The sequence below is a fragment of the Calliopsis andreniformis genome, chromosome 12 (genome assembly GCF_051401765.1).
Source record: "Calliopsis andreniformis isolate RMS-2024a chromosome 12, iyCalAndr_principal, whole genome shotgun sequence".
NCBI lineage: Eukaryota > Metazoa > Arthropoda > Insecta > Hymenoptera > Andrenidae > Calliopsis > Calliopsis andreniformis.
In genome coordinates, this window is record NC_135073.1 from 7,622,563 (window position 1) to 7,649,144 (window position 26,582).

A 26,582-nucleotide genomic window follows, 5' to 3' on the forward strand; every position below is an offset into this window, starting at 1 on the left:
ATACGCGCCTCGATTGCATTTACTGGCTCGTTCATTTCGATAAATGTGAAACAGTTACTGTTATCATACGTAGAAATGAGCTGTATTTTCTTGCATAACTATGTATCAAGTATTTCATTTAGCCTGATCGTATGAGTGTTTAAGATCGAATCTCTTTCATTTGATGGATATAGTGTTAATGATTCTTTTCCTATTTAGAGTCATAGGATTTTTTTGTATTCTTGCTACTTTTGGTGACTAATAAAAAGAAAAAGAAATTATACAGGAAGTATGTATTTTGAAGTTAAATATAATTTTGTGATAGCTTTTCTTATCAGATTGCCTATTTAAATATGGATGAGGACTGTTACGAAATCATACTATAAGAAACTGCTATCGAAATACATACTTTTAAATGAATGGTCTTTTACTGTAAACTTTCATTCTTGGAATATTAACAATAAGTCTAACTTGTAGGTTTTAAGAAAAATCTTAAAATTCCAACTCGATACCCTTACATATTCAATACAAATTAATGACTAAACAGGAAATATTATATTGAATAAATATTTTCTCTCATATAATAGCAAAAACATGATTTATATGACACATAAATTAATTTGATTATTTCATCATATCATCATCATACAAAACTGAAGAATCGAGGAAATAATATTTAATATTTAAATGAACTTACTTTTCTACCACATCCATGGTGGGTAGTTCTCGTCCACGCACCATAATTTTTTCATGTCTGACACCAAAATTTGAAAAGTCCTATAACAAAAGCAATTTCCAACAATAAATAATCATAAAACTATTAACATATTAGGAAACTATTTAATTTGATAAGAAATTGTTAGAGTTCAATAGTATCTTTTAATCAATCTAGCATAATGTTGCACACCAGCTCTGTCTTCAGATTTGGAAATACTTTCCTTTAATATTGCATAAATATCTCGGAATAAGTGAAGCAATCCCATACAAAGCCATTATGCATATAATTAACAAATTACTGTATACTTTATACTTATGAAGAATTCTGAAGAAATACTAAACGAAACTAATCAAATCTTTACGAACAATTATCCACGGTCTTTTGTTTTATGTGACACTCTCGTAAACCCAAAACTTGGTCTTCCCACCAAAGAAGATCATTATATATAATACACTCTAATTAGACGTGCACGACAGCACAAGATGTTCGCGTTAATTACCGATGGCTCGCGGCATCATTGATGCTCCGAGGTGTTCCAAAGCTTTTAAAATATTTCCCCTCATAGATCTTAGCTGTTCTCGCGTGGCAAATGAGTTCGACGAACGTGGAAGAAAAAGAAACGTGAAACATCCGAGTACAGTCTCTAGTCTAGGACCTTTTAATATAATTGATCGGTCTTAGGTTGTGACAGGTTCTGATCCATAAAATGGTCACGTTCTAACTGGACACTGAAATTCAGCGATCGAGTCGCCGTCAGCCAGCTATTCCAGAAATCTAATAATATGTTCATTAGCCCTCACGACTCCTCTGGCCAGGTTACAAATTAGTCGGGCCCATTCGACCGTTTTAAAATACTAAACAAAGTCGGATCTGACCCAAACGTGATATTAGGCTTTTGAGGGAGGAACAAGGGGTAAAGTGAAAAGAGGGTAAAAAAGGAAGAAAAGGATGAATAGAAAAAGATATGAAGGAGGAACGGAGACCCAGAGAAGGGGCCTTGGACATGCCCTTAGATATCTGCCCGATCAAGGAATGCGGCTGTGTGAGGTGACAGCTCACGAAAGCAAATGAAGGAACGATGTTCATTTGTGTCCATTTAAAGAATAGGCTCTTAATGAGATAAGACGTTCTGAAGGTTTTAATTATATTGTTAGTTATTACAGAATATAAAATGATTGATTTTATAGATAACGATTTCCTGTCAAATTATTTTAAAAAGAATTAAAGACTATGAACTTTGTATAGTATTGCTACATTAAATAATGTCCCCACTAGTTTGTTGTTAATCAACTAATAGAAGACTTCCCACGAGAGCAATAATAATTTCTGTACAATAAATTAGAATATGAATTCTGTCTTACCTTTTCGTTATAATAGCGATTAGTGTTTGTTAGATCAATGACGTACTTCAGGTGAGGAAAGGCTTGCACTAATATTGATGGTGTAAATCTGCAACATACATGACTTAGTTATAACGCATATTCACTAAACGTTTTCAATACTCTGATTGTTAGTGAAGGATATGTATATTGTAAATAAAACCGAGATTATACTGGCCCTCAATTAAATCTACATTAGATGGAGTCATGAATCCCATATTTAACTTTAAACCTTTTTAGTAATAGTAGAAAGTAGAAAGTAGAAGTAGCTTAACAATAATATCTACTGATACATTTATGTAAAGTTTGTTAATTTTTTCCTTTTAGACAACTTATTGGCGACACACTTTTGTAAAAGAATCAACCAATTAGATATTTCTGAAAATTCTCTATCAAATTAGTCTTAATTCAAGAAAAAATCATCATTTTTTAAACATCATTGGTTAATTTGTAGATTCATAGTTTGATATTTGTACTGAGCAACAGAGAACCCATTAGTGAAATTACAAACATGTCTCTCATAAAAAATTTTCACAAAATTACTCAATTTAGATTTATTACCCTGGTGTAGCCCTTAAGAGAGAAATTTATCAATAGTGGAAGTTGAATGCACAAAATGTTTCTTGGAATCCTGATCTGGGCAATTAGATGATATATTAAAGGAATAAGAAGTCTGTGATCCCAAACAAAAGGGTTAGAATTAGGCGGGGGTGTCGGCCCAAATAGTTTCACCATCCCTTTGGATGGGCGCTTTGCCTCTGACAAGTGTTTCTCATAAATACACAACCCTAATCGTTCGTGCAGGGAAGTTATTAAAAAAGGAAAATGTCTGAAATTTATTGGAACACTAATCGATTTAAAAGCTATTAAAAGACACCTAACATGGCATAACAGATTTATTTTGTGACACATTGAAGAATGGGCTACATCAATGTTTATGTTCGATTTTCTGTTTTGTATTTTTTGCGACTACCATGACTTGAATGTATAAAAACTACTCACCGTTGATCTTCCTCCAAATTATTACACAAGATCTGAAATAAACAAAAAACAATTGTTATTATCGTATTGCATGTATATAAAAAGATTTTGATAAAGGTATTCAAAAATCAATTCTCAACATTACATTGAAAAAACAATCAATGATTATGGACATGTCCCTATTCAATTTTTCTGAGGCTTTTATTTCATCAAATAAAAGCTATCTAAAAACATCTTATGAAAATGTTTCTACTTTAAAATAATACACATATGTTACACACAAAATATGAATAACTTCTAAAGTCTTTAAAAAACTAAGACTAATCTCTGTTCAAGAACCACTTTTCTACCCTCCTTTTATAAAAATATCTACTTGTACAAACACCCGCGGTCTATTAATAACCATCAATAAAGACACAGAAGATTGCATCTCTTTGAAAAAGACGTTAAGAAGAGTGTTTGAGTAGCTCAATCGTTCACGAAACTTCACACCGAATTGTTAACTGGTATACATGACTGAATAACACAAGATGCGAGTCATCACGCCCTTCCCAGTAATTAATCGCGTGCCTACAAGCCGGCTGAATAAAAGGATACCATGTAAGACTCATGAATCGCATCCAAGTTTCAAGTGATTGATTAGCTAAAATCACACGTCAGGTAGTCGTACTTGAAGACAACGGTAATCACAAAAGAGAACAGCTCGGAACGATGACTACGCCATAATACCATACTTGCGATATATTACCTCATAATTTTTTATCTACCTTCTCGTTTCATGGCCTCATAATATATTTTTGTGTACATGTTGTTTATCTCTCGTTAAGGTTGTTGTTTATTTCTGTTTAAAAAACCAAAAACAAAGCAACTGTCGTGCAACTATTTCGCATTTTTCAGTCCTTTCATTTCCTCAAACATATACCGGAAACTTAATAAATTATAATAATAATGCATGACATAATGCTCCATTCTTATATATTAAATAATTGCTAATGACATTACATAAGTTTAATCATCTTCTGTCAAGAAATTTAAGAGACATAGTTCATACAAATCCCTCATATTGTGACTTCAGAGTAAACCTTGATTTTTCCCTAAGCAAATACATACAACCTGCAACCTACTTATTAATCACTACACCAAAGCGAATATTTATCATTTACACGTTTCATAAATTATTTTCCGCGAACATAGAAAAGATTTGGTTCTGAAGAACTGTAGTATCACAGCGAACCAAACTGCCAGCGGGAAATGTGGTCTACTATATCGATTTGTTTTCGGTTAATACTCGTAGAAAGTCCGACGGGCATAAGTGGAAGAGCTCGACAAACGGAATAGGCGGCGAACTCGCGTAAGATCAATAATACGGGAAAAGCTGGAGGAACTTCGGTAAAGAAAAGTGGAAGAAGAGCGGAAAGTTAAATTCAACTTTGGCATTTATTTCACGTAGTTGGAATAGCGCAGGCTCCGAAGCGCGTAAATTGAAACTTTCGTCCGGCCGCTCGTAGGATCGCACTCGCTATGGGTGGGCTAATGGTAATTACGGGTTTAGACTCTGCGATCCGATTGACTGGGCGGAGAGATCGTATCTACGGATGAGTGCGGAATGAGTATCGGTCGCATTAATAACGGGCTCGTGGTATAGCTCTCTTGTATCCGAGCATAATAATCTGACGTTGACTAGGCGTGGAACTTTTTCCTATCTTAATGGTAGCGCTTTTGTAGTTGCTCCGTTCTCGACCTTATGAACATGTAATCCCATCACGATTTCATGATTGACAAGCGCGACTGCGTGTCCTGCCCGTCAAGTTCAGCGTTTATGAGGCGTTACATTGTAGGAACAAGAATTTAGCTGAAGGTCAAGATGGTAAAAACGTAAGTGCTTATGTACTTAAAGATCATTAAAAATGTAAAAAACTTGCTCCTATTCAAATTATGTTTTTATACATAATATTGAACATGAACGTGTTATTTTTTTATGGTACCCATGTCATTCTCGTTTCTCTTTCATTCTTTAAAGTGCTGCAATCATTGGATTTTAACTTACACTGTTACTCTTTAATAATTTGTGTATTATAGTAATAGAATGGTAAATAACATACATAAATAGGTGTTGATACTGTCTTCATATTAGCTCTACCACTCTTTCGATAGAAATTATGACTGTAAAAGGTTATCAACTTCTGTCATCAATACTGACCGAACTAAATCTAACAAGAGTAAATTAATTCAGTTAGGTACTATTATCAATGTCGTTGAAAATAAAACTGAAATGACGTCTGCAAAATTATTGATTCTACATGTGCAATTTCACGTGCTTAACAATCCTAATGTCATAATACCAAAAATCAAATTATTCTAAGAAGGCTTTGTCTTCGATTAGAAATAGTATTTAGAAGAGTTTTTGAGTGAAGAATACGCGGTAGTTAAGAGAAAACATAAACAGAAGGGAAAAGGAGGCACTGCTGCTGCAAGAAGAAAAGGAATGGACACTGCTGCCCACCTGCAAAATTTACTAACACTGTCCGCGACGGGGACAGTTTATTTTTCGCACGGTATAGTCCACCATCTCTCGGATGAAAGCAGGATCGGTTTCTCTGCTGATTCCACCATTCAATTTCACGATCCTTAGTCTAATATACGACCGCGTCTAAATCAGGATTATCGACCGACGAGCTGTGCCTCCCTCCATTGTGCGCCTTCGTGGCGGTCCACGCGAGCTCACGCACAAGCAGTCTTTTCGTCAATGCATCTTCCCATCATTGCCTCTCTTCTATTCCCGTACCCCAACTTCCTTGAACGGAAGTTCAAGGAATATCGTGAACGTATCGCTATACCATTTCCCCTATTCCATCCTAATAATTAAGATTTAACTTTGCAATCAAATGAGAGAATGTTAAGTAGTTTTTTGGCTCTTTCTTCACCTTCTTGGAATTTGAATAATAAGCTCACAAACTAAACTAATAATGAAGTATTTCAAACTTCTAAAATTTTAATTGATATTGACAATCGACAACTTTGTAATAGTTTGATCTTTGAGGGGCTCTACACATCCAAGGATGTTATACCTTAATGTAATTCAAGTGAAAACACAATGTACTTTTGATAAAGGCTTATAATCCACTGATGCATTTAATAGTAAGGGATATCTACATTTCTGAAGTCAGTTCATGTATTGATAGACGAGTGTGGTCGTACAAAAAACATAAGTGATTGTACATGTATCTATAGAAAGCAAAACTCATTTGCTTCAAATAATTGCACGACATGAACACAGCAATAAGCTTATAAAGAAATACTGTACAGGATTCCAATTTATTAGTTCATGACAACTTGTTGTCTTACCCCACTTTGTCAGTTAAGGATTACGAAAAATGTGTTTATTTTATTAAATCAAATTCTACTAACAGAAGCAGACAATCGTTACAGTTAAAATCCAGTTTTCTGTGTAACTAGGTCGAGACGCATCAAACACATATAAAAATATTGTATATACGTAGCCGCGAGCAAATTTGGCAAAACAAAAATTTCAAGAACAAGACGATCATTAAATCATATTTTTTCGTGCCAGTCTCGTGTCTCGCGCGTACAGCATGCCTGCACGATGTAAGACGCGCGCGCGAATTCGTGCGAATTTTTATTGCAAGCGAAAGCTTTGATCGTACGAACAATATTTCTCACAAAAGTAATCTATATATTAAAGAGATAGTATGGTATCATAAAATGTTGTCACTTGTTTTCCGTCATTGATTCATAAAGCACAAGAAACCTTGTGGTATAAAAAGTATGGACACGTTTATACCATACCTTGTTTAATGATTGTAACTTTACATAGAACTGTTTTCATTTAATTTCTTCATTAATTTCACACTGCTTTTTACACTTTGATAAAATTCACTAGAATTTCTTAGCGATTTAATTCATACTCGCATAAACTAATATTATCTAACGTAAATAAGACTGTCAATATAGGTGTTATGCCACTTAAAGTATTACATTTCAACAAAATATATATTCAACTTAAACATCATAAAACAGTATATTACAACTAAATATAAAAACTGTAATAACATTACAGTACCTTGTCACAGTGAAATTGCAACGAGACCAGTAACGACATCCCAACACGTTATAAAGTGTACGATCTTAACCCAGATTTAAATGTTAATGACTCGTTTTGTTTCATCAGAGCCATAAGTGAAAAGACATGGTAATGACACTCGTTTACTCCATACAGATCGAGGAAGTTGAGCATACCGACGAGCTCATAGGTAGGATAAACTGTCTCCAAACGCTAGAGAATGAATAAATTTGATCAGGCCCGAACGCAACGAGGACCCATTGGAAAAGAGCGATACTGGCGTGCGACGTAGGCGTCAACCAACGGTAGGTATCGGCGGTATTTATTGGGAATATTTATGAGGGGTGCGCTTTCATGCTTTCGCGGCGAGTGGGCTGTAATACTTCGAAGGTCCTCGCCCCGTCATCCGAAGCCGACGGCGCAATTTCGGCGGAACCGCCGTGAGAAATTCCACGGAGAGGATCGCGAGAGGTGTCTACGGATTTAACCATGAAGATGTCGACGTCACGGTACTCCCTTTCGCGAAACAATATTCTCAGGAATGTAAGTGGGAATCGTGCACAACTAGAATTACTGAGATGGAAGATTCTGTGATGTTAGATTAAATTGATCTGAAACAGATAAATCTGGACTTCTTTCATCCTATTCGATCTGCATTATACGTTGCTCTGAACTGTGCAATATTTTATTGCTAATCTCTTTATACCATAGAACATGTGTCTTCTAATCTCAGTATCGTTACTATTTCTGAGATATTCAAGACCCTGATTGCCACACATCATTTTAATATAAGTGACAGTCTTATTTAGATGTTTTTAAATAATATTAACTTGGACAACTACAATTACTGCAAAGTAATTTATTGTCTGATACAAAATTAAAGGCACTGTGCTTATCCTCATAATGTACTAATTACAATATCCTCATAGTATAGTATTTCTAGTATCAATTACTATCATTTTGCTGTTAAGAGACACACAATAACTTGAGAATAAAAACAGCCTTATTACGACAAAATAGCAAAAGCAAATAACAGTTTTTTAGATTCAGTACCTTCATAAAACTTTTTCACTTTCACATATCTGAGCGCAGAAATGCTGAATAATTACTAAAAAATTATTGAAATTGACTCCTCCAACAGAAATGTCACAATGGAAAATTTCTCTTTTCTCGTTATAGCTTTAGATAAACATGGTACACCGATCTTTCTCATTAGACATAAATAAATGATCAGATTTAGGATTTCTATTATACAGCTGTGGATGTTTGTCGATTAAACTTCATCACACGGTCTCCTGAATGCAAAACTGCAGTAATAACTTTAATGGATCGTGTACTAAAAAGGATAAAGCGTTTACATGAATGCCGTGACTATAAGAAGGAGGTCTGTGACCCGTATACGAAACGTTTTTGGCCAAACGCGAACAACATCTAGATATGTAACATAAACTCTAAAACAAATACCATCGACCTCGCGGAGAGAAATAGCGTAACGTTCTACATCTCTCTGGGTTACCATATCTTTCTCTGAGTCATAAAGTTTTCCTGCGGTCACCGAGCGTGGATAACGATGGGTACAGTGAGTATATACGTAGATTTACATTCGCCCCAAAAAAGTTTGTACTTCTACCGGTACAACAAGTTTAAATTAATGCTACCGCTTAATTATGCACATTTTGCTGCAGACATTATTACTTTAATCCGGAGTAGCTACATTTCGGAAAAGTTTAAGGTTCACTTGCCAATTTCTATTAAAACTACTTTATGTAATAAAGTGTTCCTTAATACGAAGGTAGCACTTTAACTAAAATTTTACGTAATCTAATATGCAACAGTTTGATAAAATTATTCAACTTAAATGATGAGGGTAGATAGTTCATAGGTACACATTAAAGCTCAAAATTTCGCTTAGATTTTGAACAAAAACCAACTTGGATTATAAAAAACGTTACATATCATATTCTTTATAACAATGTCTATAATAATAATACTCAAGTAACGTTACATTCTAAACTCCCAAAGATTCAATACTTACAATTTTACTATCGTAAATATTAATAATAAATTATCAATAAAAATATATTTGAATTACATCACTGCACAATCTGCAAAATGCTTGCAACAGTTGATACTAATTTTAGCAAGTACTCGTAACAAATTTTGGAGTAGCCGATTCGAGTGTAGTACACGAGTCAATGAAAGATTAACAGGCGGCGTAACGCGTATGCATGTCTCATGGAACGTCATTCGCAAACAGTGCATCGATAACCATTGTCTGACTGTTGGAGGGAAGAGGCATCCTCCCTCATCGGCGAGCATTGCTCCGCCACGACTAAACGGCCCTCGAGCACACAAAGCGATTGAGACGATTTCTGTTAAACTCCCTTATGGACAAGAAGCGAGCTCGTGGAAAGCTTGGAAGATAGAACGGGCAGGGACGATCCGCGAGAAGAACATTTTGTTGTATGAGCACGGACAACGGTTATACGTGCTCATATAGAATCACATAGGGACGCCATATAGACTGCTATATGGCTGCCGCCAGCTGATATATGCGCGACGTTATCCGTATCCACTTACTTCCTCGTTTGGCAGAAGACTTGAAGCGATTTAAAATGGGTCACCTTAACTGGGAAGACGTATACAACAAAGGAACGTGTCGGAAGTAGCACTCACTATAAAATTCTTGAATTATTTCTACCGATTACGTCGACTTCGATGTTCGTGTCAACTGATCGGAACGTGTGAAACATCAAGTCACGCGTACCATTCGTACTTCAGTAGCGGTAGAGAATGATACTGATATGTTCTGTACAACAGAAATTATTCAGAGAAGAGAATATAAATTTATGGAAAGACTGGCTTCTATTATAAAATATAATTAGATAATTTTTTGTAAATGCGATCATAAAGATGTTTGCAGAAAGAGTTTTCAGTAAATGAATACCTACTCTGTCATATGGAGTAATACCTAGAGGGGTATGAGAATAATGTATTAGACTTCATTTAGAAAGAACGAATAGTTTCATAAATGTAATTTTACCTTCGTTTTATATAATTGTGGTATTTAATATGTATCATTTTTAATATAACATACATCATAACTTGTTTGATTCTTCATAGTGAACTAGAAGTTTTTGAGAAAAACTATATGCGTTTGGACTATGTCCAAGAGTATTTTCAAGGTCTGAAAATTTTGCATAGTATTCAGATGAACACCCCACATGGTCTAGACAAAGATTCGCTATTAACTGATTCTCACATTTGGTTATGGTTATATGAGTAAAGTAAAATATTGTTAATTAAGACTAATGAAAAATAAATATGTCTGAATAAAAAACTGATGAACTCAACATGAATTTAACACTGTAATAATACTTAAGAAAGTCTTCAAATAGTGTGCAAAACATACACTACTTAATCAGTTATTTAATTACTTTATTTAAATAATATTCAACGCTGATGCACGAAAAAATGAAACAGAAAACAATTTTATTGAATATACAACTCTTAATTAAACAATTCCCTTCCAATACTACAAAAACTCTAAAATAATCATTTAAATCCTTCCCAAGACAATGTATTAATATTCATGAAACCTCACTATATCAAAAGCCTAAACAAGTATAAAAACCTACATTCCATACAAAGAAAAAACGGCTACCTGTCGGCAAGATACAAAAAGTGGAAAAATTCACGATTCTCTCAACTTCTATCGTCGCGTCGGTAGCGAGGATCGATTGTCTAAGCAATAATGGTACCGGTAGCCGTGGGGGACCTTTTAAAAGGTCCCTGTGTTGTTCCCCGCCCTTTTGCTCTGTTCCTTTCAACAGATCCGGCGCGGCTGATAAGTGGACAATTAAAAGCGCGCTAGTCTTTCTGGAAAAATCGTTAAATACGAAAACAGCCGGCCTAGTGGATTTCCCAAAGAATTTCCCTCGCCACGGAACGGCCCCCCGGTTCGCTTTATACAAGAAGTCAGTGCCACGGATCGTGGTCGTGCTGCGTTACGCGCTTTTTATTAGCTTTCCTTCGACAGGGACATTTTTATACGATCGTAAAGAATATATAGTACAAGTGTTTAGGAATTAATTATAGACCTTGTACATTCTGATATGACCGCGCAACTTCGCCATTCTGTGTGTAGATAACGAATTAGTATCGGCTCGACACGAGATTTTATAGACTGCCATTAGGGGCCGTGCCCGGTTCCCTATCACCGAGGTATCGTGAGGCTTCAGCGGAACAGCGGTTAAGAACGTGTTTCTGGCTGGATATAAATAATAGGACCACGTCGGCAGTCACTATAATTCAATTCACACCTGATAACTGTGACCATAGAATTTCCATATTACAGGCTGCAATAAAATTAAAAATATTTTCGGGGCGGTCCGTACGCTTCGGGGGGTCCCGCCGCTCTGACCATCTCTTCTCTCTCTAACGGGGACGAACGAGCCATGGATCGCGATCCTTCACGTTCGCTGTCTTACGAATTTGTTCCTCGAATTTGTTTCTCGTTGTCTCTGGTGGTCCTTCCACCGGTACGACAAATGGCAACCGACCGACAAAACGAAACCGTGCCGTCGGTACCACGCTTTTTGGAATTTTTACCTCGATTAATGATTTGTCGCGGAGAGTTCAAGGAACGTTACCGCTCAACCCATTCCAGATGGAAGCTTATGGCGCTTAGACTATAGTATGACTACAGGTAATCTGAAATATTGGGACACTTTCTACAAAGTGTCTTCAAACATGTGGGGGTATTTTTGAAGGGTATATTCTAGATACGAAGAGGATGAAGAAAGTTTACATGTACATATGCCTGGGAACGCTTAGTTTTTTAGTTATACGCTATCTTATAGTACGCTGTGATACTTTCTTTAGAAAGTACTATTGTGTACCATTCATTCAAGGGGCTGCAATTTCCTTGGACCTAGGAGGACCTTAAAGAGAATAACACACCATGCAGGCAGAAAATGGGTCAGTATTTTACGCAATATAAAATTTCATGTGACTAAAGAACTATGCGTTTTCGGGCATGTATACATTTGAACATTTTTTATTATCTTTGTATCTAAAACGTTTCCTCAAAAATTATTGTGAATGGTAGAATATAGTTTACTAACTTGACACTGTAATTACTTGTGTCAAAAATTGCAGCAATAAAAAGAATTGGATATTTAAATTGTGCACTTCTATCAGCCTACTTAATATTTTATAAATATAGAATAGCGTCTAATTTTACTATTAAGAATTCCTTTTATTTGTAAATTTTCTCTCCACTAAATAAGAACATCGTATAAATACGTAAATGCTCGGTACCAAGATTACTATGTTCTTTCCCTTTCAATACAGTACAATTAAAAAATATTTTCATAAATAGCTATCCACGACATTAGGTTATTTAAAATACAGCATACCAAATATTTGAAACTGTAATCATCGATCTAATCTAATTAGAAGCAAAATAAAAAAAAGAGAACACGAAATACCTTGCTTTCTGATCAATCTTAATCTACTTAATCTACTTAACCATAAATCATACTTCGTTAAATCCGCGTACCCCAAGAGTACCGGTTCTGTTCCACAAAAATAAATTACGACATTACCAAAAGGAAATCTATTACCATCCGCATACCCAAAACACCCATACGAGAGTCATAAATCCAAGCCGACTTAGAACCATCCAAAGAATCAATTTCGCCGACAAGCAGGTGAACTCGGTAAACCTATAATCTATGCTCCTAATCCGTATCACACTCAAAGGCGTTATACCATCGGTATACCTCTCACCGTCGGTTCCCGACTTTTTTTCCCTTCTCGGAGTTAATTGTTTTAGCTACGGGGGTGAGAATACATTATACATTAACGAATGAGCGGCACGGCCAAACGCAAGATTAACGACTCTAAGCTATTTACGGCCTTGACTTGTCGGCATCGTTTAAACAAATGTTTGTTTCCTGGCCTGGCGACCCCGCCTCGTCAGCCCCTCGCAGAGCGCGTTCAGCAGAGCTCCCTTGGATCCTAAGGGCCAACGTTCGCACTCGTGGCGCCGTATCAGTCAACCCCCCACCTCCCACCAACGCACGCCTACTCCTGTCATCCCCTTCGCAAAGCCTCTATTGAGTCGCATTTGCCAAGAGATCCATCGTTACACGCCGTAGAATCGACGTGAACCGATGTGCTCGATGAAGGAAATTACTCGTCGAAGTTACCATTCGGAAGGCCTGCATGCGTCGCTACAACTCCTAAATGCCATTTTCCTGGATATTGCGGCGAGATTTACGGGTACAGGTTTTCGGCCTGGCTTACTGGTTCCTCATGGCTCTCCCTCTGGAGACGTTGGATGAAATCAGAAAGCGATGGAGAACCGACGATATGCGCGAGGGAAAATAGCCAACCGACGATAAATTTGGCAATTTCTTCGCGTGTCAGTGGCGTGTACCGTGACACGTCTATGGAGGGATGAAAGATCGGGGAAAGGAGAAGAATGAAGCTAACTGAGAGATAAAGACGCAGATGGGGGCAAGGGGATGCCGAAAGCAGAGAAAAAGGCAGTAGGAGAAGGGTGGTAGAAGGGGCAGGTAGAACAGAAAGTTGAGCGTCGACTCATACGCACGCCATTCAAAGGAAATTTATGTACCAGAAGCATAAAGCCACTGCCGCGTTCCTGGAGGCCGCTATTGGACGCGGCCACACCACCGAATTCACAAATGTTTATTTCTTTCCCATTCTCTGTCTTATCCCCCTTTCACCGAACTCATTTCCCCTCTAGCGTGCAGCGACGCTACAATTCAAACGAATAACTGCATCCCACCGCAAGCAATAATGGCGGGTATAAGGGACGCGAGGCTGATGGAAGTCATAGGAAAGTGGACGAGGAAATGCGGGGGTTCTCTGAGGGGATCAGACCGAGAGATAAAAGAAAAGTAACACTATTACCTTCTCGGTAATCGTCTGTGGTCCATGAGAAATTCCTTACGGAATGTTTGTAAGCCATTATTCCTTCCGTCTGTGTCAGGAGGGTCGAGTACATGCGCGCGGGATGTCTGAACGTTTTTTTAGCGATTGAAACGCGACCATGTAAGCATTGTTTAAACGAGTATTACTTGCTATTACCTCAAATGGTTTCGCGAATGTAAAACTTTGATACTAAAGAGACGAATATTGACGCATAATGCGGATTACTCTGGGGTCTACTTTCCTAATGGAAATTTTAGAGGATACTATCCATATCTGGAAACTGTAATAAATGAATCTGTATTGAAACTGTAATGTAGCTCATATATAGAGACAATATTTCCATGATCTATAAACATTATTAATCCACATTTCGAATATTTTAATGTCTACATTTAAAAAATCCAACATATGTCAAAGTTTTTTCATTTGTTGTAATTTCACAGGTTTAATCTTTAACAAGAGACGAACACCTCTGTGATTTACATATATTACCTAATACTTGACTTCTAATAGTTATACTTATTACTTTGTTGTTAAACAGTGTCTTATAGTTTTCAGATTTTCATAGCCGAATTCATTTATCACTCTTTATGTCATTACTTTATGTTATTGTCAAATTGCAAATATTCAAACAAGTTTGTCAGAAAACAACCCTTTCAATACCTAAAACGCTACCAGAAATAAAAAAATTGTGTACTAGCTAGTCACCAATATTAAAAAAATGTTTAGAGTAAAAAGGACTAAGAAACCTAGAAATGGACCTACATTTGCAATAATTTTATAAGAACATAATCCCGAGGAATAGATGGAAATGTCAGAACGATGGCTGTGGCAACGCGCGTGCACAGGACACGCACCCACATGTGGCCGTAAGTAGATAGTACCTGCGCGTAACGAAGCTCGCAAAATAAGAGAAACGGCGAAACACGATCGGACAAGGAGATAAGCTTCGCTACTGCAAGATCTCCTTTACTCCGCGGGGTTCCCGGAAAGAGAGGTCTTCGAGAGATGGACACTCGCCATCTCATCTAGCAGAGATAGGCCGTGGCCCAGCTACCATATCTGATGAAACGCGATGGATGGGACAGCGTGACACTAAAGTACGAGACAAAAGTGTCCCATGCGGCGTGCTTTCCTCTAACCCATGGCATCTACACCCTGTGCCTCGACCACCACCCTCGGCATCCACACCTGGAATCCTGCGAAGACCACGCGGGAATCGAAGAAAAGTCCTTCTATCTTTTCGTCAATTTGTTATCCACTTTCACGTTTAGTCAACGGTTCGCATCCCCACTGTCCCTTCTCGACACTTGGCCGTTTCAAGCTTGTACAGGGTGTCCCGTGGAAATATCATCTTGGATACGTTCTACTGTGCAGGTTCCTACATTATAAGACTCTTGTTGATGACTGCAATCCTTTTCTAGATAGAAGCTTGTGTTAATTGGACACGTCAGTTAAGTATTAATCATATCCTCTATCAATACAGTAAGTATTGAGAACAACTCCCATGACTCTAGGGTCCAAGATAGGAATGGTAAATGATCCTTAACTTGACGTAGAAATTATGAATAATTAACATCGGCTGATGAAAATATTGAAAATATTGTCGAAAAAGGAAGAACTCTGAAAATGGAGAGACAATATAGTACTCTCATCTATTACAAATAACGAATTAGAATAGTACTCAAACTCAAACTAAAATTGATAAAACGGGATTAAATTCAATATCGAACAATTAGTAAAAAATATTAACGAAAAGCTTCAATATGTTTTTTTAACTTATTCAAAATTATTCTTCAATTCTCTTGAGGACAGTTTCCTAATTACACAATATTCCAGTGTATTATAGCATTCCATCATTATAAGTTTCTAGTATATGTATCTAGTATTGGTATATCTTGAAATTATTTAAAATAAATTTTGCTTATTATACACTCTCATTAACATTTCTGATCAAACCAAGCTAAACAACTACTAGACGAGTTAACCTCGAGAGTGTGTTTCTCATTATAAATTCATTAGTTAGTCGTGAACCACGAAGACTATTAACTTGAGAGACCTAAAACTTCGCAGAACATGCGCGAAAAATTAATTTCTGATCTCAGAAAACTCCCATCAAACGTTCAAGACTTCAGTAACAGAATAAAGCTGGTCGTAGAAGAAGTAGGCAGAGAGCAAGTTTCATCATTAAATGACATGTTTATACGGTCCCCTCAATGTCGATCGGTCAGAAGTTGGAGAACGAAGTCAGTGCGGCGCAGTGGTTCCTGACGTGATGCACGATCCCCTTAGAGGCGCCAGCCTGCTAGAAGAGGAGAAGGTGAAGCAGAAGAGAAGGAAGGCGTTCCGACGAAACGAAGCGCGGTGTTCGAGCCAGATAAGATCTCCGAAACGGGGATCAGTAATATTTTACAAAGTCATCGAAGTTGCTCGCTAACTTCGGCATAAATTACAATCGCCGTCTCCTTCTCCCTCGCCAGTGTCCGCCTTTATCCTCACCCCTTTCGCGAAATCCGTTCCTCGGCTATGGGAAGATGGGAAATTGCAGAGCCCTCTCCGCCCCGCAACGAGTGTTAAACAAACACTTACCATCGCTAATAACATAGAACACCCATCTACCTCGCGGGGAACCAATAAATTTGTTCGACCAAAGGATATGCAACAATCGAGGACTCTTCGATATTAGTAAACAGATAAACATTTTCTGTGTAAACGGGTAGTGTCCTAAAATCAGGGAGATATATTTGTGTGAATATCAAGTACCTCGAAAACTTGAATGAATGAGTTATGGAGGGAATGAAATTATGAATTATTTCTCTAAAATGAATGGAGTAAAGTTAATATAATTTTTCGTTTGACAACTCTGAGTAGTTACGTTAAAATTACAATTTATTTTATACATAAATGATATTTGTACTTTATCACTGAAATTATTCTTTCGATGAGCACTGACAGGAATGAAATTGCTCAAGAAAATCAAAATGGGGTAATTGCTCAAAGAACTTCTATTGTAGCTTGCCTGTACATATTAATACTATCACGAAAATAACGCCAATGTGGCGTTAAGTGGTCGTTAAAGTGTTAATAAGACATAATCCAGTTTAGCCATTTTATTTCTCTCTATTTGAAACAGTGAAAAAGAATCTTAAAAATTTGTTTAGACATCTACCTCAAAATAATCTAGTTCCTACTTCAAAATATAAAATCCTCCGTCAAGGACCTCAGCTTTCCTCAACAGATTAATGCGATGTTAGGAAAGAAAGAGAAAAAAACAGAAGAAACCACAAGTATTGATCTTTGGTAAAGTCAGTAAAATGTGACACCTACCGTTACACGGAATCTGTGGGCGAGCACCACGAGGCCTGTATCCTTCGCTACCAAGGGATTTCGTAAGTTTGGCATAAAAGTTGCGCGCAACCATAAGACGTCCATCGTGAAATCGAGTGTTTACCCGCGAGATTAACGTCTGCGACAAGGTACAATGCTGCCGTTTATTATTTCCGACAGTGAACAAACCGATTACCATCACACGGTGGGGACGTTATTTAACATTTTGCCGAAAAAAAAGAAGGAAGCGAAAATCAAAAGAGCTAGATTGGGACACAGGGACCTGGACCATGACACGAATACATTCCTCACTACGAAGTTTGCCAGGGACTTGTTCATAAATCATATCTGAAAAAATGTTTGCACCGCTGCGCGACATCTGCTAGCGAAACTTTGCGTATGGCAGCGGTGAATGATGGTTTCGGTATGCCTGACAAATTAATTCGATACTTTCGACGCGTAATTTCGAAGGCTTTAATGTCAGTCGATTTTTACGTGTTTTCGACGGCGCTTCCCTCGGCCACGGAGTGAGCCGTAAACCATAAAAAATTCTTGAATTATCGCAGCCTGAATTATTAATCAGACAAATCATCGCGTGTGTTCGCTCGCGGTATCTACACGACTGTTCCTTCGAAGATGCACACCACGTCATAAATATCATCGAACGGATTTAATATTGGAGATATTCATGTAACAGAATTACTTACAAGAGAATATTATATTACATTTTAAATCATTCGATGGCTACTTGATAGCGTATACGTCTAATTTTTAATTATGAAGCTTGTGGAGTTAAATATTAAATTCTGATGACATTTAATGTTAATAATAGTGATTAATGATAATATGAAGAATATTTAAGACAACAAAAGATATATCTTGTAGTTTTCTAATTCAGTTGTGTTGTGGATACTGTGTTCTTTGGGGTATCACTTATTTCATTACTGCAAAGGCTCGAAGAATCAAGTCAGAAGTATTTTTATTATTAATATTTTCACTTTCATCCTGAAACTCAAAATTTTACCAAGTTCATACTTCATTTTTCTATATAAATATTTACAAATCCATAAATAATAGCTTATGATAATAATTTATTAACGAAGAAGAAAGTAAAATACACTCGAGGGTAAAATATCCATTGAACGAGGATGTATAAATATTAAGAACATTACACTCAGCACGATAAACGTGGATGTCATCGAAAAACCAACCGACCAACCTACAGCTCGATTCATTTTTCTTTTCTTTCAAGAGAAGGTAGCTTTTACCTCGGTGAAAACAACGAGGGTGGCAAGTGTAACCGAGAAGTTAATACGATAGCGATCTGAATGCTGAGGATTTCCAGGGGTTGAAATACAGATATCACCCACGAAGACAGCCTATCCATTCTGAAGTGGATTCTAACCTGGGCTAAAGTCAGAAATTAATATTCTGTTTCCACGTGCAGAATTTGCCTACCGTGGCTCCACGATCTCCAGGGAAAAGCTCAGGTAGGCTTGAACCAAACTACATGGAATGGTAAGAATGAAGGAATACTATCTGCCCTTCGATTTCCCACGTTTAAATCACCCTGCATTTTTCTGTTTCAAAGGGAAGTGAAGAATATTTCTTTTCTCTATCTTGCTCGCACATCAATATGTCGAATAACTATTATTATTTATAATACTCATTGGAAATTTTAAGCTGATTCTAGAACCACAAAACATTTAAAGAACGCGTTATTAAGTTATCTAACAGATAACTTTCTTCAATTTTAACACATAATTTTCAGATAAATTTAACAGATAATTTTCTTTAATCCATTCAAATTAAGTGATCGGAAGACAGTGATCGGAAATTATTGAAGTGTTGCTATAATAGATTATTATTTACTTATTATTTAAATACAAAAATTCAGAGTTAAAGATGAATTACCAAAAGACTATCTTATTACGAAGAAATTTGTTTTTAGTAAGTTCAGTTATAAGGACTTTCAACACATCTACAGATATCAAAAGCTCTATATTACAAGCAACCCGTCGAACACCTGTGTATGGCAGTTCTCTTCACGATTATTTGAATAAAATATAATATAAAGTATTTATATTAAAGTTGAAAAACAAATTGTTAATATTTCACACATGTTTTAACAGTAATTAATATTATTAGGTATATCTATTACTATTCTACTATGCTACTAATGTTTTCAAACACTACTACTTAAAAATAAGGAGAAAACAAACAAATGTATATTTATTACATTATCATTATTCCTTATTAACGTTCTATTAGATCAACTTATATGTATATCCAATTCTCGTCCTGCAAAAGATTAAAAAGTAAATTTTTATTTTTTGCTTAAAATACTGAGAAAACTTTTCGACTGACCTACTTAGTAACTTGTATTAAATTTAATTCGACTTTGTACATATTGATGCTCATGACCATAAAAAATTTGCTATCTATACGAACGCGTTGAAATCGACAAATTGCATAAAAGGCGATTACCATCTGCTTCATTGGTCACATATTATTCCTCATTTATCCTTCTCTGTAATATTATACAACGAAGCCCTCGATGAAAGCAGATACATGTAATAAGCACCTTCACACGGTTTATAAAATACAGACGAAGGGAAAACTTTTCGAGCGATAAATATCTGCATCAGCGATGAAAGCATTCCGATATTTCTTCCTCCCTGCAGACTAGGAGTAACACATAACTACATATCTGTATGGTCATGACTATCGTACCATCTTTCAGTCAGTTATCTTTTATCGTTTTAGACAGTGAATAAGGGCTCGCTTACAAGATGCAAAAAGGCAATAAATGTAGCTAGATCTGCCGCAGAGAAAAATACAGAAAGAATATTGAAATATCGAATTCGTTTTAACCCTTGCTCGTACAACACAAATAATTTCCAGATAGTATCAACAAAATAAAACAAAAATTTACTTTCTTTGAACTTTATGGAATACGTTCGTCTAATCTCTACAATTTACAATTTACTTTAAAAAGTACCACAATCTACATTAGATCATCTTCAGCAAGTACAGCAATAGATAACACATTAATCTCAAACACACAATCTAAGCAAAAAATCAGACTAACCAATTACAACCCAAGAACACGCGAACCCCACCATAGTTCCAAAAACTGAACTAACAAAAAGCGACGCCTCCTGAGACCAATGCTAGCCATACCATTGACAAACGAGACACGCTAGCGACCCAACGCGAGGGCCCAGAGGACCCCCGAATTCGTGCCAAATTACACGCAGCCGCGAAACTCAATCCAAAATTAAAATCGACTTTAAAAGCGCATCATTCACAATGTATATGTGACTAGCAAGTAACTGTCTTAAATTCATCGAGACCACAGAGCTATCACGATAAAGGAGAAAAAGAAGAAAGGAGGAAAGGGAAAGGAGAGAGGGGAGGAGCGAGGTGGAAAGGTAGAAAGTGAACGGCGTGTCGGCGAAGACGGTATCACGTTTCGTGTGAGCTGATATTTGTTACACGTTCTTATAGAAGAAGATGAAAAAGCGGTCCGTCGTGCGTTTCGAAGGCGCGGCGAAGAGCAGGGACTGGGGCCTCGGCGCGGGCACGAGCACTGGGCCTGGCCACGGTTGCGGCGGGCACCGCGCCACGGCGGCCACGGGCACGAGCAGTTGAGGGCCCTATTAACGAGTGGCCCCCCGCGGCCGGCTCAACGGGCCCAATCAACCCGAGTCCAATTCCTGGCCCTCGCCTTCGACTTGTTTTATGTAATGCCCGCAACGCCAGAATCAATTAGCCGGGCACCCTCCTATTTTGCGTATGCATGCGAGCGCGCCCGCGTATATGCATAGCGGCGGACAGACCGCCGAAAAAGGTCCCGAACTTATTTGCAACTGTCCGCTGTGTACCAGAGAACGACGGTAGACGAGAAAAACCGGTTCGCTCGGAGTTAGGCGGAAATTAAATGACTCGGGACAAACGGGAATAGCGGTGCCGTGCTCGTCCCCAACAGCGCGAGGGATCGCTGACGCCGAATTTGACGTGGGAAATCTATGGACTGTTGATACGACCGTTCCTTCCCGCGATCTTTGCACGCGTGTACGGCGGACGTGGAATTATTTCACTGTTTACGACTGCGGGAGCTAGTGGAGGTGGTGTGTAATTCTAGATGGCGTGGGTGGGCCTATTACGACTACATTTATTGCCTTATTTCTATTTTCTTTTTTCATACCACAGACAGTTATAAACGAATAGAATAGGCAAAATAAGCTACTGAAATTAGTAAATACGGAGAATAATTTGATAAGATTGAAATACTGTGTAGCTTTTGTATAGTCAATTTTACGGTGGAAATACAGTGAACTAACTATATTTCTTCATTTCTAAATAGACACTGTATTAGCTAATACTAATGCTAAATTATAGGTATATGAATCATACCTTGCAAAATGTGATTACTATCTCAACCTACTTGAGATTACTATCTTACCTAGTACTATCTTACCTACTATCTCAAAGTAAATAATTCACAGAACATTTAATAATTAACATGTGAAATAATTCTGTTCTGTTCTGTGAAATAATTCACAGAATAATTCAGAACAGTAAATAATTCTGTTATGAAAAAAATAATCATAAGCATGAGACAAAACTTTTAAACCAAATTCGTCTGGAAAATTTATGCCCAAAGATTGATGGGCATATCATCTTCACTTAACTAACTCCTACATATATGATTTTAGATGCAGAAAATTTTAGTGAATAAATTTATTAACGGGACACTAGAATATGAAGAATATCTGAAGTCCATGCAAGAAAAACCTTTACTAGAATTAAATTAAGGGGCTTGGTCGCGCTGCATAAAAAGCACATTTAACCATGAAGCGTTTAAGGAATACCTTATACGCGTTTTAAAATATTTCATACTTCGAATTATACGTTTGCTTGTGAAATAAATTTGACGGGTGCATGTATTTTGGATATTACACGACACGCGTTCAATTAGCGGCGGTCATCGTTTCGTATTTTAATGAGGTCTCGACGAAAAACTGAAGATATAAAAATGGTTTATGTTCTGCGAAGTTCGAAACCGGTGTACCGTCAATTAGGAAGATATGTGCATCATTGAAATCAACATATTGAATATACTGAAGAGGACATGACCTTTAAATGAGTAACAAGGGATCGTATAATTTTTTGATAAATGAATATACGTACGACTTTTAAAATTATGAAAATATGATCAATAGATCTTGTTTCTATTATAATAGAATAGTATAAATACAATAGTACTATAGTACTGATTTCAACGTTCTTAATTCTAATGTAGTCAATTTTGATTAGCTTATTTAGATGAAAACTGAGAAATCTTTATGTATGTAGGCATATTTCTAACAAACAAACTTTACTTTAAACAAATTTGTACCTTTTCATTAATTTCTTATAAACTATTGCATGAAAGTTCATTCTTTAGAACTTAGCTTCTCAAAAGACAAGCTTCTGGCTTCTGTAAAATGAAAATTAGAGACGATTCTCACAGTTAATTCTTAAAGTGTAATTATGAGCGAAGGTACAGAAAATATCTAAAAAAAGGGCATACTATGTTCGTAGAAAACAGAAGTAAAACGGAGGAAAGAGGAGAAAGGTAAAGAATCTAAAGAAAGATGTCATTGAATCCATGTCCCCTCAGAATTAAAGACGTTTAGTGGATGCTGCTGGATCACAGCACGAGCGCAATAGATCACACAGCGGCAGCCAGTATGAAAGCATACGATTGGACTTCGTTCAGCTACTAGGCAAACAATCGACCGTGGCATTCACGATCCGGAAAGCACTGTGCTGCTTCTATCGGATGAAAGTGTGTGCATACGTCAAGCTCGTTTATGCCCACGTCGGAGTGAGGGTATGTAACAATACAGCAATTTGGCTTGGACCGATACGACATCTCCCACAGACGATACACCTACCTCACCTTACCATCATTCACAATGAATAAACTGATGTTCTGTCTTTGTGGCTATAAAATGGTATCGAATCAATCTACGATCAATAAATGTTTTCATACATTGTATAACTAAAATATATTAATTACTGCAATAATATTATTACAGTAATTGTTATGAATTACTTTGTTCAAAATTAAAGTAAATAAAACAAAAATAATGTAGGAAAAAATTGTAAAAATTTTAGAAAATTTCCTTATCACATAATAAATTAGATATATGTTTAATAATCAAATGCTTTTGTTGGAGAAAAGATCATCTTTTCGTATTTGTACTATTTTCCCTTCAATTAACAAGAAAATCCCCAAAGTAATTATTAGATATTCTAAACCTATAGAGTAGTCTAGAGAGCAATAATTGTATCATAATGAAATTAAATATTACATGAATGATATACTATTTCCAAAAGTCAAGTGTTACATTATGATTGCTACTAATTAAAAACTATATACTTATATACAACAGCATACACGGTATCCACATGTCATACAAACGAACACAGAATCACACTTCCGTGATTCAGAAATGTGTTTCTATTTTCGAACAGATGATATTAAGTTTTAATTTTATAACGGGTAATGAGATATGTAAAAATTGATTCTATATCACTACATCAACTTCGAGGTGGCCCGTGCCATAGTACGTATCCCACAAAGGTGAGTGCATACCTAACTACGAGACCCAGAGACATGTATAGATACCGGCGTTGTACCCTCTATTTCTGGAATTCGAAATGATCTTATCTGAGTTTCGAGGCCGCCGTAACCCCCGCGAAGAGGATCTTTGATTTACTACTGTGAAAGAAGAAAAAGAACGATAGGCAAGTCCAAATATAGAAACCTACATCAACGACAATGGGCACTCTAAATTTGCAATTGGCAAACTAAAATTATTATTTAATACATTACTGTACTACATATCCTACATGCGCGTATATTACGAACAATAAGGATATTTTACAGCTTAATAATGTATTTATAAAGCTGCGTGAGTATATTTTTGACTGAGCACAATGAGAATATAAGAGAAGAGTCATACTGACAGAAGAATGAATATTGTAAATTTATGAAATATGAATGAATGAAAAAAAAAATAAGTCTATTCTCAGGTTGAAATAATTAATTAATATATACTTAAGTTGTTTTACAAATAATCTAAGAATAATTCATTTATTTAATAATAAATTTTTAGATTTCCTGCTTATCTTTAATATCAAAGTAAGAAAGAAAAAGTAACTCTCAGTATTTGCTAAATAATATCCTCATTTCAAAATTTAACAACACACATCATTTAGCCAGTTGATCATCTAATTAAAAATCATAGGACAAAATGATTCTATGAAAAACCATTTGTTTATTTAAATATACTCATGTACATACACCTGAAGAAAGTGAGATAATTTATCGTTCCTATTAGTATATTTAAAATATTTAGTTGAAACAATGCTCATATAGCACATGATTGTTATTTAAAAAAAAATATAGTATCAATTCCAAAAATATAGCAAAAATATTGTAAAGCTAATTCAAAGCATAAGAAATACAAATTCAACAAAGCTAGTTTTGTTAATTACTTGTCTATTGAATTGTCTGCATTATACTTGATACATATATAAAAATTTGTTTCTCATGTGCATTTTTATATTCACAATTATATATTTTCATTTATTTGATTCAGACAGGTTGTACCATTTTATCATTTACCTTATTATTATCACAATTACTTACACCTTAATGTTGTTATTATTATAATAAAAACATGAACATGAATTCAAATCTACTATACAATGTTAAAAAAAAAAAAAAAAAAAAAAGAAAAATGAATGGCAATTAAAGAACTTATAATTTATTTGAATTAAAATATGAGAATCATGACAAATATAATATACGTTTCTCAAATTCTTGATTCAACAAATCGTTATTACACACCTCCCGTGAATCGAATAAAAAAATATGTTTTGAAAATAGTACACCATAACAATATCGCGGAAAATATTTTAAATAATTTGTTTATTTATAAAATACAACTCACCTCCTTCAGCGGTACTTTGAACGGTAGAATTTTTGTACCATTTATCACCTTGCCGAAAGGTTTGTATTCCAGCCACCTACAGTACGAAATAAGAGTAGTATCCACGATGGAAAATGAAACATTAAAAGTATGTAATATGAAAGACGAAGGTATGCGGGTATTGCGTGTGTATCTTATTGTTGGAACGAAAAGGTAAACGCAACAGGTGACGTTAAGAAAAAAACGACAAGTGTGATAATAATGAGAGCTTACTCGTAATCATGTGTGTTGTTAATTTCAAACGATCGACATTGGAACACTGTTCGCACCGAACGATGACAACCAATAACAACACTGTTTACAAAATCTACCACTGTACAAAAACTACTAAGAAATTCGTCAACATAACAATTTACGCATGTTGTACTGTACTATCAAAATATATTAGCACCCTCTATCACATTAGCAACGAGGAAGCGTACCTACTTTTCTCGGCCGATAAGTTAACCGCCTTACGAACCGCGTCACGAAATACGTTGCAAAGCATTAAAAATTTATTCATAATTGCCGTTATAAAACACGCACGTTCACGTTGCTAAACAATTTTTCGATATGTAATTTCACAGGCTTATTTTATAACCCAAATCCTGTGGAGAAGTATTCAAAATATTAAGAAAAGTCGGCACAACATAACCTCGTTACAATGTGACCTGCTATTACGACGCATAAACAACCTATTTCAAATGGTTTATTAAGCTCAACGATACTACATGATGCGAGAAATAAATAATACTGACCTGTCGGGTATAGATTTAGGCATATTCGTCGCTTCTTCGAATATTTTTATGTAAAATTAGAAGCATAACACCAAAATGCAATACCACCACTACAGTACACATACGCAGCAGACAGACACAGTCGATAGTAGTCGCGACGTAGAACGATCGATCGATCTCTCGATTTTCGCGCGCAACGGAACTACCTTAACGAATTTAATTGGTCTCTTATTGCGTACTTTATCGATCATTTAAAATGCATTTTAAAAATAAAAATAAAACACGAATCAAAGCGATCGAAATTCTTACCTCGAATATAAATGTCGCGGTCTGCATGAAACTGATACAGGTTAAAAAAATATACGGCATCACCTCGAAAAATCTTCA

At 36.1% G+C, this 26,582-nt stretch overlaps 1 protein-coding gene across 1 annotated transcript in view; it reads right to left on the bottom strand.

Moving 5' to 3' along the window:
- The window catches only part of LOC143185858 (uncharacterized), a 50,811-nt gene extending 24,491 nt beyond the window's left edge, over positions 1 to 26,320 (bottom strand). The window contains exons 1-5 of the mRNA XM_076389147.1: positions 26,217 to 26,320; positions 25,441 to 25,516; positions 3,079 to 3,110; positions 2,059 to 2,146; positions 677 to 756 (exon numbers count right to left, since the gene is read on the bottom strand). Of these exons, the coding sequence (XP_076245262.1) occupies positions 677 to 756; positions 2,059 to 2,146; positions 3,079 to 3,110; positions 25,441 to 25,516; positions 26,217 to 26,239 (299 nt within the window). The 5' untranslated portion in view covers positions 26,240 to 26,320. The remainder of the gene's footprint in view (positions 1 to 676; positions 757 to 2,058; positions 2,147 to 3,078; positions 3,111 to 25,440; positions 25,517 to 26,216) is intronic.
- Between the last annotated feature and the right edge of the window lie 262 nt (positions 26,321 to 26,582).